At 38.7% G+C, this 12,058-nt stretch overlaps 1 protein-coding gene across 1 annotated transcript in view; it reads right to left on the bottom strand.

Annotated features, from left to right (window-relative positions):
* Positions 1–10,043: 10,043 nt before the first annotated feature.
* CFAP54 (cilia and flagella associated protein 54) overlaps positions 10,044–12,058 on the bottom strand; it is a 245,943-nt gene continuing 243,928 nt past the window's right edge. Inside the window, exon 68 of the mRNA XM_054574504.1 lies at positions 10,044–10,163. Coding sequence (XP_054430479.1) covers positions 10,044–10,163 — 120 coding nt within the window. The remainder of the gene's footprint in view (positions 10,164–12,058) is intronic.

The following is a 12,058-nucleotide window of genomic DNA, read 5'->3' on the forward strand; positions in this document are numbered from 1 at the left end:
GATTTCTATAAATTCCCAAATACTTACTGTAACAGAATACCATAGATTGGATGGCTTAATCAACAAATATTTATTTCTCACAGTTCTGGAGGATAGGAAGTCCAAGATCAAGGTGCTAGGCAATTCAGTGTCTGGTGAGAGCCCTCCTTTAGTTTGAAGACAATTTCTTTCCTTCTGTAACATCATATGGTAGAGAGAGACCTAGCTCTCTGGTTTGTTTTTATAAGGGCCCTAATCTCAACATGAGGACTCCACCTTCATGACCTCATCTAAACCTAATTACATTCCAAAGATTCCAACACATTGGGGGTTAGAGATTAAATATATGAATTTTGGGGAGACACATTCGGTCCATAGCAATCACGTTCTCACAGCCCTTGCCCTATGCATACAATGCTCATGATATTTGCTGCGTATTTTTCACCCATTCGCCATCATCATTGGTTTCCCAATGATTGTTTATTTGTTTGCATGGTACCTATGCATCTTTGGTAAATATTCATAACTTTTGCCTATTTGTTTAAAATGAATTTTGGGCCCTGATTTCTGTGACTCAGTTGGTTGGGTGTTGGCCTGCAAAGTGAAAGGTTACAGGTTTGATTCCCTGTCAGGGCACATGCCTCGGTTGTGAGTTCAGTTCCTGGTCAGGGTGCATACGAGAGGCAACCAATTCCACGTTTCTCTTCCTCTCTTTCTCCCTCCTTTCCTCTCTCTCTCCTCTTTAAAAAAAAAAAAGAATTTTGGCTATTTCCCTTTTCATTAACAAATAAGGTAAGTAAAACAATAAATAAAGACTTATGCTGGGACTTAAAAGCAGAAAATGAAAACAAGCCTCTACATATCATATGAAATATTCCATTTGACTTCTGGCACTAATCCATGTCTTAAAATAAACCTTGATGTTAACACAGTTGCACCACCTCTCTTATGTTCAGTGTCTGTATGGTATACATGGCTCAGTCCTTATACTTTCATCTGTGGTGAACTTAATTTGCTATTAAGTTCATCTAATGAACTTTTTATGTCAGATATTATAGTTTTCAGTTCCAGGACTTTCACTGGGTTCTATTTTCTATGTATTCCATGTCTTCCCTGATATTCACCATCTTTTATTAAATGAATCTTTTCCAATAGGTTTTTTTAACATGTAATCATGGCTACTTTAAAGTCTTCATCTGAGACTTCTAGAGAACTGTAGCTGGTTTTCCCTTCATTCTAGTAGACTGTTAAACTGATGACAAATTGCCTTGATCTTGTGGAAGCTTGACAGAGTGGGCTTAGTTGTTTTGCCCTTAGACCTCAGTTGTAGTCCTTAGCTCTGGCATTTTTAAAGTGCAGCCCTCTTAGAGTCTCAGTGAAAAGTACAAAGCATTTAAGAAGTCCCTTTTACTTGGCTAGACTTGAATTGCAAAACTTACCTATCTGGCACCAAGCATCTGCTAAAGTCTCTGCTCAGCCCCTTCACCTTCCAGCTGTGACGTTCCACTGGATTCCCCTCATCATGGGCAAGTGCAGTTTGGTGGTCAGCCAACAATTTGAGGTGAACTTGTGCGCAGAACTGGGGGCTCCCCACCCTGTCTCTCTCTTCCCTGGAATATCCCTCCTTAGTTTCCGGCTACTCTGTTGACACCGCCCTCTGGCCTCTGAATCCTCAGTCCAGCCAGCCTGCCTCTTCCATGGTGAGCTCTGACCTTCTGTACTTTATCAGATGGTGAGCTCTCAGGAAAAGCCATTTAAATGTGGACCTCACCTAGCTTGTTTCCCTCATTTCAAGAATCATATACCCTCCAATCTCTGTATGTTTTCAGTCATTCCCCAGGGCATTCAAACAGTTATTTTAATTCTGATTTTATAGTTGTTTATATTGTTTTTAAGTCAAAAGTTGAAAACTGTGATTACTAGGTGGTAGTTCAATAAAAGTGACTCTGTTTCCAGGAGTGAACTCCTCTTAATAAAAAACAAACAAAAGCCCTCTGGTCTTTCTAGTCAGAATTGAACTTTCCTGAAAGGTGTATGTAATAATTTAAGATGTAACAATAGTAAGAGATAACTGTATTGAGCGTCCAGCATCTGCTAGCCAATTTTCCTGGTGCTTTTATTTATCCCTGATTCCTATATGAGAAAATTGAGGTGCAGAGAAGTTAAGAAACTTTGCCCAAGTTCAGGTAGGTGGTTAATAGTAAAGCCAGAAGTCCAACCCATGTGACCTAAGGTCATTGCTGGCTCTCTTAACCACTCTCCCATGATGCTACTTCAGCGTGGACTGCTTGTTCCTTAATGGAGGCATGTTAGAAGAAATTAAAGCTCATAGTAGAAAACTGAAATAAGTAACCTTTACAGTTCCTTTAAACCTATAAATACTTATCCTATAAAAAGTATAATCCTCAATCAGCCAAAAATATTAGTTTTTATCAGAAAGATTATTTTTTCTCAATTAGAAATCCAGAAAATATACACATAAAATGCTATTTCCATCAATACTCAACTCCTGAGAGGCAATTCTCTTTTCTCTACTTCAAAATTTGACTCACAGCACCTCAAGCAGAACTCTGTTTGTGTCTACCTGAACTGCTGCAGTGCTAGTTATATCTTGCGTTCATTCTGAATGCAGTGTCAAGACTGGTAACCCCGCTTAACTTCAAGCTATTCAGCGCATCAGCTTTGATAAACCAGCTTACTCCAAGCCACTCAAGGCATAAGCCTTCAAAGTTTTGAAAGTTTTAATTTTGGTGTGTTTTTCCACACCACCCCAAATATATTTGAAAATTATTTTTAACCACTGACATTGCTCTAAGAAAAGAAAGCCACCCTGAAGTCTTTTTCCTTAGACAAAAACAAAACTGTCTTTAAGATCAATAAAAATATCCCTTTCCTTGATATCTTTCGCTTGCTCCCTGCCTCCCAAATTAGTTTTAAACGAATTCATTAGAAACGGATAGTTTGACAAAAATAAAATAAATGAAAAACCCTTGAAAGAAAGTCTACAACCCACAAAGCCCTTCAAAGTCTACAGTCCTTGAAATGATCTATGAAATGGGCTGTATTTTACTATAGGCTGCTGTTTAAGACACGGTCTATTGAGAGTATGCTCTCATAAGAACCCACAGGAAAAAACTGTTTTCTGGAATTAGTATGAGGACTAACAGTGCTTCTCCTAAGTTCATGGTCTATTTTCCCCTCACAACACTATCCATCTTGTACCGCACTGTATGAACTCATCAACACAAGCTGCAGAAAAGCACACAACCACATCTGTGGCAGACCCCTAATAAGTATAAAGGTTGTCACAGAATCTTTTTTCAAGTAACTAACCCCTGGCTCCATCTTAATTTCCTGTCTTTGTTTGCTTTCTTTGCTTCATTTTGCTTATACGGTTTTAATTAATCTTACCTTCGTATTGAATGCCTGCCTGTAGGCTACCTGTATCCCTTTTTGAGCAAGTCTGAAAATAATCTAGAATTGACTATCACTGTTTTAAAAATCAGAACCATCAAACTGTAAATAAAATTGAGAGACAAATGAAAACCTGAAAAATTTTTACAAAACATACAAAAAGAGTTAATAGCCTTGATAATGAGGGATTTTGGAGATCAACAAGAAAAAAACAGATGAACATACAAGTAAAAAATTGAGCAAAGGTCCTGAAGAGGTATGAAATAAGGAAGAAAATGCATTGGGTTGATAACAAATGTGAAAAACATTCAACCTCAGTTGTAGTCAAAGAAATGCAACCCAAACTTTAATGAGAAACGTCTGTAAAAAAAAAAAATGAGAAAACAAATCTTCTTACAACCCACCGACCTCGTCCCCTGACCCCAAGGAGAGGGACAGACATACAAATAAGCATCTATAAAACAGAGTAAGTATGGCGAGGGGGAGTGTGCAACACAGTGGCGCCAGGGGGTGCGTGGTAAAGACAGGTCCCTGGCAGGGGAGATGCCTGGGCTGGATCTGCAATGAAGAGCTGGTGTCATTAGATATTATTTTTTGTAGGAAGGGACAGCTTAAGAGGCATTCCTCATGTACATAGTCTCTGGTATATAGTGGGCACTTGATAAATACTTTTTAACTAAAAAGAGTGAGAAAGGACATTTTTTGCCAGGAAGCAAAGGCACAGAGTAATGAATAGCAATCTATCAACTGAACAAATGTATGCATGAATGAGTGAGCTAAGTTTGTCAGGGAACTACTAATGTGTCCATGAAAGATAAATTAAATGACCAGCCTCCAAAGGACAAAACGAAGATTTTATTTTTTTTTTCCCCTCCTATGGATCATTACCTATTAGTAGAAAGAAGAGCTCTAGACCATTCCTTTGGATCTAATTATATTCTGATTTTTTTCACTGCCTTGTATAAACCAAACCACAAAGGTCTAATACTCCAACTCGGGCATCTTCCCAGCCAGCAGGCTCTGAGAGTCCCATCTGTGCCACACCTTAGGGAGTACGGAAAGCTGCCTCAAATCTGTGTACTTTTCAGTCCGAAGGTTGTTTTTTTGTTTGTTTTTTCCTGGCTGTTAGGGAAGATAATTAGATGTGCCATAGGAAGTATATTTAAATGTTAACATACTGTTTTACAGTGGTGGACTTTCGGCTAACTTTGTACCTTTCAATATTTTGCAAATTCTCTATATTAGTCCTAATTGCTTTTATAATGACGAGAAAAGAAATCAGTTCAAGAAATTCTTGTGAATCTTGTTGGGGGGAATTAAATTAGGAAAGTTGTGAAGCAACTTAGAAATCTTCAAATTACTTAGAAATGTACTGAGTTTTCATATTGTGGACAATTTAAAGGGAGGGTGCAGGGTGAGGTGCGCTTGGGCAGAATGTGGTTTCAGACCTGTTCCATTCTAAGCTATTAAATACAAAATGTATAAATGTTATCTTAAATATCAAACGGGACCAAAGGCAATTTAATAGCAATTAATTTTGTGCTATCTCCAAAGCTCCAGTTGAAAATGTCCTTGTTGCAATCAAATTCCTGTTCCTCTTAACCCAGCATTTTAACTAATGAATTTAATTATAAAGAGAACTGCTGCTGTCACCGAAGCCTTCTTTTTTTCAAGCCTTCTCCTTAATCACGCCTGTTTTTATGACAAAAAAATAATATGTTGCCATGGAAATTCTAGTGTCACACTTGCAACTCATAAAGCTCTACTGAAGTGTGAAGCAAAAATAGGAAATGTCTTTAGTAAAGAGAAAAATCTTAATATATTTTTTAAAACATTGAAATTATGATAGTAGATGGCTTTTCCAAGAGAACCTCATTGCATGTAAGTACCAGTCATGTTAAAATTTCTGCACATATCTCATTTCAGAAAATCAAATTTTTTAAAGTATAATTAGGTAACCCACAATTGATAGAAATTGTACAGGGAGTCTTCCTCAATATAATTAAACATTTATTGAGGCTCTACTACCTTATATTAAAAATTAATATTTTCATAGATTGACTTTTCTAAAAGTTGGGCCCATGTATAGTTTGACATTAGCTTCAAAATGATTTTTAGTTGTCATTAAAACCCTAAATAATGGACCCCCATGTGGTCAGGTATGGCTGTATACAGAGAGCAGAGGCCTAACTCACATTTAAAGGTTATTTCCTGAGAGGTGAGCCAATAGCCATACAGAACATTCCAGACAACAAGATGGGAAAGGTAAATGGGTATTTGTTTTTAATTTATGAAATATATCATGTATGTAAAAAAGTAGAGACAAATATAACAAACACCCAGATTATAAAAGAAAATGCAACAAATACAAATGAAACTTCTTGGGCATTTTTCCTAGAACACATTTTTCCTTGTTCATCTACAAGGAGACCACAGACCTGATTCTGGTGGTGACCATTAACGTGTATTTAAAAAAATGTCTTAGCCCATACTTATATATCCCTAAGTACATATATTATGTCATTTTTCCTGTTCTTTTACATTTTAATAAGTGGTCTCTTCCTATATGTGTTCTGCTGCAATGCTTCATTCTTTCTTTTGCTCTTGAAGTATATCCAGATTGATATATGTCTCTGATAGATGAGAAATGATAATACATTCATAAGTGCTTGGTAGTAGTCTGTTATTCATTAATTTATAGCTTTTGTATAATATTCTACTGTATGACTACACCTTTATATATTTATCCATTCTCCACCTTAGGGAACCTTAGTAGGTTTCGCATTTTTTTACTACTATAATCAATGCATCAGTGAACATTTCTGCACAAGTTTGGGCATGTGAGTGAGAGCTTCTTCGGAGACAGCGAACAGATATTTCAAATGTGAGAAAATGAGGAAGAGTCATGAGGCTGTGGACTCCTGCATCCACTGTTTTCTCCCCTATCCCAGAGCTTGGGGCTTGTCCAGTCCTATGCACACATAGATAATAAATAAGGTAAAAGTAATATTTTATTTTTTTATGGATTGACAATGTCCATGATGATATTACATATATTTCACCTAATATTCCAGGTGTTGTGGACACTCTGTAAGTGCTAAGAGAGAGCACACAGTAATGTACCCAGTCCCAAGTTAAATGAAGCCCGAAGGACTATGGAGCAAGCCCACCCACTTATGACACCTTTGCCCTAAGATTACAAGGCTGGGTTGTGAAAACAGAACAATACAAAACTATGTGCCAAAGTGTTGAGCCAAATGAGCAGGCACCGGGAAGTGCTTCAGGAGCTCTGGGAGCCTGTCCGCTGTCATTTGAACTGGGGTGGACAGATTCATATAAGGTTGTCTGAAAGGGCAATGCAGCCCACAGGCAGAGACCAAGTCTCTAGTACTCTCTAAAAAGGTGCCATTCCCCCTCTGCAATCCAGTGAAGAACAGTAATCTGGAGTGGGGAGAGTGTAATGTGCATAAACGTGAAGTGAACCCAGACTGCAGCATTTAAGCCTCTGGATGGCCAGCAGGTGGTCAATTTCTAAAGCAATCTCCTGGCGACTGAGAGGGAGAAAGACAGGGAAGTGCTGCGGTTTTGTTACCCATCAGTTCGCTGCTGTGCTGGCTCCTGTTCCCTGGCTCCCCCGCTTCCCTCCCTTCTCTTTCTGCCTCCCTCTCCTCCCCCTTTCCCTGGGCCTCCTGTCATTCTCTGCTATAATTAAAACAAATAGAAAACTTGCAGGTGTCTGCTATAAAGCATTTGCAAATACTGTACCCTGCATAGAAAAAAAAAAAGCAGCTGCAAATTGTGTAATTTGGTCTTTAGAAAAAACCTGAAAGATTTCTGGAAATAAACACATCTTTCATCCTGGTAGATTTTGAATTTTTTGTTGTTTGTTTCTAGGTTAGCTCAGTTTATCACCATTTCCTCACTGCCTAGCACAGCAAGTGTCAATTCTAGTGAATGTTGTTACTATTTTAGAAGAGACAGGAGATTTCTGCAGTGAGGAAGGCTTAACCTGGGGAAATTGTGACTGTAGGGTCTCGTGCAGTCTGAGACAGAATTTCTTTCAGTCCAAACAACACCCAAGAATAACAGCATCTGTAAGTTACTAAAAGTGGAGAAAAAGTGAAAATGTGTTGAAGTATTACCTGTAATACTTTGAAGGGACTTTCCTTCCCCAGAGGAAACCAACACAGTGGCACGGATAACATTGGGGACACCCCCTGCTTTCTTGGGACATCCACTTAGGTCTGTAAGCCATTAAAAAATTATGCTCCTGGGGCAGATCAGAGGCATTCCAATTTGAGCTTCAGGCTCGGCTATGTATTCCTCTCCCTTAACATTCAAATTTCTCAGCACCATGGAGTGGGTACAAGGGCTGGGGAAGCCAGTTTAGCAACAAAGAACTCAGATTTTCCAGTCAGATGGAGCTGGGATTTAAGTCCTGGCTCTACCTCTAACTGTCTTCACTGGGGAAGTTACTTAATAGCCTACAGGGGCAACCTGGGGTCAGTCATCCAATGTGCGTCATGGTCCTAGTTCTTGCGAGGACAGAAGGAGATGGTGTGTACAAAGCACTTACTAATGCAGTGCCTGCCATGGTAAAGGTAGACGATAATGGTAGAAGTAGTGATGGTGAAGGTGGTGATACCTTTGCTTCCTCTCCTTTTAGAGACCCATGGTGCCGTCTTTCAGGGTCACATTCATCCACCCTTCCTTCCTTCTTTCCTTCCTTCCATCTATTCTTCTATCCGTCGATCCATTCATTTACTCATTCAACAAATATTCTAGACCTCTACTATGTGCGAGGCATTGTTCTAAGCTTCTATAAAACAGCATGTGCCTTTATATCTATGAATATTTAAAATTTTTAAAGATCATGCAATTAGTAAAAACTTCATAGTGATGTAGAATGGACAACATGTAAATACATTCCAGGAAATTAACATTAGGTTGAAGTAAATGGCCTTGGTTATGCTATATTTCTACACCTGTATCATATATGCACTGCCTTTGGTTGTGCCTTTTTGCCCCTGGGGGCTAAACTTTGCGCAATAAATTAAACTTCTCCTGGGAGAAACACAAAATCCTCTAAAGCATTCTCTAATCCCAGCAAGAAATTTATAAGCCCCAGTAGGGCCATCACTATCTGAAATGCTTTTCTGTTTGACCCAAACTTTATTTCATAGAGGAGTATAGTCATCATGCAATTATTTTTCTGAATTCAATGGAATATGTTGTGTTTCTTCCTACTGGTTGTCTTGCCTTTGTTTCTTCCCTTACCACTGAATACTGCATACCTATTTTTCCTGAAAGCCAGGCCATCACTCATGCAAATTATTCATTCATTGCCTTCCACTAACTCAACATTTATTGACTGTCTACTAGTGTGTGGAATTTGCCACTCCTCTCCTTACTCATCAGAAACAGTACCCTATCATATATGAATCAAGTCCATAGTCTTCACTCTAGTTCTACCCTTAGAATTTCTTATTTTCTATCATGATTGTCCACTACAGATAGGCAGTAGGAAAGTCCTTTGCAAATATATTATATTCATTTTAACTTTTATGCTTCTGTTCTTTTATAGCATCCTGCCTACCAGCAAATTTTCAACCATCAAAATCCTTATAATTAAGTCTTGCTCAAGCCTTATTTCCTCTAGGGAGTACCTAGAACAATTCTAGTTTGGCGATTTCCAGACTTCAGAACTTTGAATGTAAAAAAAATGAGTCAGGAGTACATGATCCTCTTCCTATTTGGCAGGGAAACGAAACTCTTAGCGCAATGACTATTAACTACTTGAGTTATTGTGCTTAGTACCTCCTTACATCATCTCACTTAATTTAATACACACAGAAATCCTATTAATATTCTTATTTTACTGGTGAGGAAACAACAGCTTTCATAATTTATTACTTTCCCAAAGTAGCAGAACTAGGAAGTGATGAACCTATGATTCAAACTCAGATCTGTATCATTCCATGGCCCCTGCTCTAAACTTTTGTGCTTCGTTGCCTCTCAGAAGTATAAAAATATGAAAGGTCTAATTTGTTACAGATTTCTTCCCAAACCCTGTAGACAAACTCCCAAAATTAAATTTACCACACATTGAAGTTTAACCCCGGATTCCTCTTCCTTGACAGTATTGACAGTTCGGGCCGGGTCAGTCTGGATTGTGGGAGCCCTCCTGGGAACTGTGGGATGTTTTGCAGCGTCCCTGGCTTCTGCCCAGGAGACGCCAGTGGCATCCTCCTTCCAGTTATAATAATAAAAAATGTCTTTGGAGATCGCCACCCTAGAAATAAAATCCTCTCCCCCAGTTGGAAGCCACTGGCTTAATTCAATTTTGCGATATGGACCCATCTAAAAACAATCAAAATAGAAACTATTATACATAAACATGGGAATAGTTGGACTGTACGCACATATTTTCTGTGAATAGTACTGTGAGATGTCTTAATAAGCAACAGCATTGTCATTTAATTCAAATGCAGTGTAAACATTACTCAGAACTATAGTTTTTAAAGAAATTTTAGCTTGTGTAAGGAAACAGCTTTACTTTATCCGTTTTATAAGAGGACAGTTTCAAAACATTTCTAGCAGGAAAAACAGTAACAATTAAATCCTTTAGAAGGTTAACATGTAAAGAATGTTCAGGGAATAATTGATACAATCCAGTTGAAAAGGCTTCCTCCTGATATGATGCAGCCATTAGCAAGATCAAAAAGTCTCTCCAGATTGAACACAGATTGTAGTGACACACGAAATGGAACCTGAGAAAAAGCATTAAAATATTCATGAAATGCATTGTTTCAAACTGTTGACTGAAGTTCTCAAAATATACAAATACAAATTCCATAGAATAATTTTATGTGAAAGATATTTAATTCTTGCCTGAGGTAAGACACAAAGTTTCACATCTTTACTCTGCTGAAATGTCAAATATATCATTCTATATCCTATTAAGATTCATATCTATGAGTCAATAAAACAGCATACAGATTCATATCTATGAATCTATAAAAATGAGCCAATAAAACAGCAGATACTTCTAAAATATGGACTATTTGTATTTACATAATCATGTGTATAATTCTAAATACAGGACTTTTGGCTCCGTTGCTAATGAAATGCTTTCTTCCATAACGGATTGCCCGGTGACAAATCTCCCCCTCTCATTTTAAGCTTATGTCCTGCCACAGTGAAGCAAATTGTGTTAGGAACTCATTCCCCATGCCAAGGACTAGGGTAGCCAAAGTCATCCGAGAGACTGGAAAATGGGAAATAAGACTGCTTTTGTGACTATAGCACTGGTCATTTGTTTGGGAGAAGGGCAGGAAGGAGAGACAAACATGAAGAAAAGGGGAAAAATGCTCACTGGGGACCCACTTCATGTGACCTAGACACTTTTGGAGGTAAGTGATGTCTTGTAGAATGACCATAATGAATTAAATCCTTGTGGGCCTGAATCCTAGTAAAAACTTTGAGGACAAGTTTTATTAATTCCTTGTCTATTTTTTAAATGTTAATCTCAAAAAAACATAATAAACCTAAAAATGCAGACTAGTTTTTTTTCTTCACTTTATTGGATTAAGCAATGATAAAAGTAGACTTCTGGTTAAGATAGAGGCATAGGCAGACAGACTTCGCCTCCTTGTGCAACCATAAAAAGAATTACAACTAGATCTCAAAACAAATAACACCCAGAAGCATCAGAAAATTGAGCTGTATGGAAGTCTGACAACCAAGGATTTAAAGAAGACACATTCATTTAGATGGATAGGAGGGGCAGAGTTGCACAGAGACGGGCAGAGAGAAGCAGAGACTCAGTGTGGTGTAGAGAGGCAGTGGCAACTGAGCAGACAATCCCACATTCAAGTATGGTAGATAAAAATCAGGAGGGATAACTTGGGAGCAAGTGATTCCAGCCCCAGGCCAGACAGCACAGCTCAGGGTTCCAACGCCATGAAGATAAACCCTCATAACTTCTGGCTGAAAAAACCAATGGGGGTAGGCGTGGTGGAAGAAACTCCTGGATTTCAGGACACTTGGCTTAAAGGGCCCACATGGACTTAGAATGTACACAAACCCATCCACTCTGGGATTCACTGCCAGGGCAATAGCTGGAAGGGCGCCAGGCACGTCCAGGGAGTGGGTGAAGTGACTGGAAATAGGGCGAGTGCCAGGCAAATCTCCAGAAACCAGGCACAGGCATTTTCCTCTTGGAACCTTCCCCCTACACAGAGCCACAAAATGGTGAAGTGGGTTTCCACCTGCCCCTACCCCCCACCCCAGTGATTACCTAAGCCTCTGCCCCACACGATTTATAGGTGCCTTTTCTATAACAGGCCATGCTACTAAGAGAGGTCTACCTAAAACACAAAACAAACACAGGGAGGCTGCCAAATTGAGGAGACAAAGAAATATGGCCCACATGAAAGAACAGAACAAAACCCCAGAAAAAGAACTAAACAAAATGGAGATAGCCAGCCTATCAGATGCAGAGTTCAAAACACTGGTGATCAGGGTACTCAAAGAACTCACTGAGTACAGCAACAACATAAAGTAAGAAATGAAGGTCATATTAAGGGAAACAAAGAAAATTCCACTGGGAACCATCAGTGGAGGGGAGGAAGCCAGGATTCAAATCAATGGTTTGTAATATAAG

This window comes from Pteronotus mesoamericanus, unplaced genomic scaffold, assembly GCF_021234165.1.
Source record: "Pteronotus mesoamericanus isolate MK-2021 breed Mesoamerican mustached bat unplaced genomic scaffold, CSHL_Meso_final contig_263, whole genome shotgun sequence".
NCBI classification, from domain to species: Eukaryota; Metazoa; Chordata; class Mammalia; order Chiroptera; family Mormoopidae; genus Pteronotus; species Pteronotus mesoamericanus.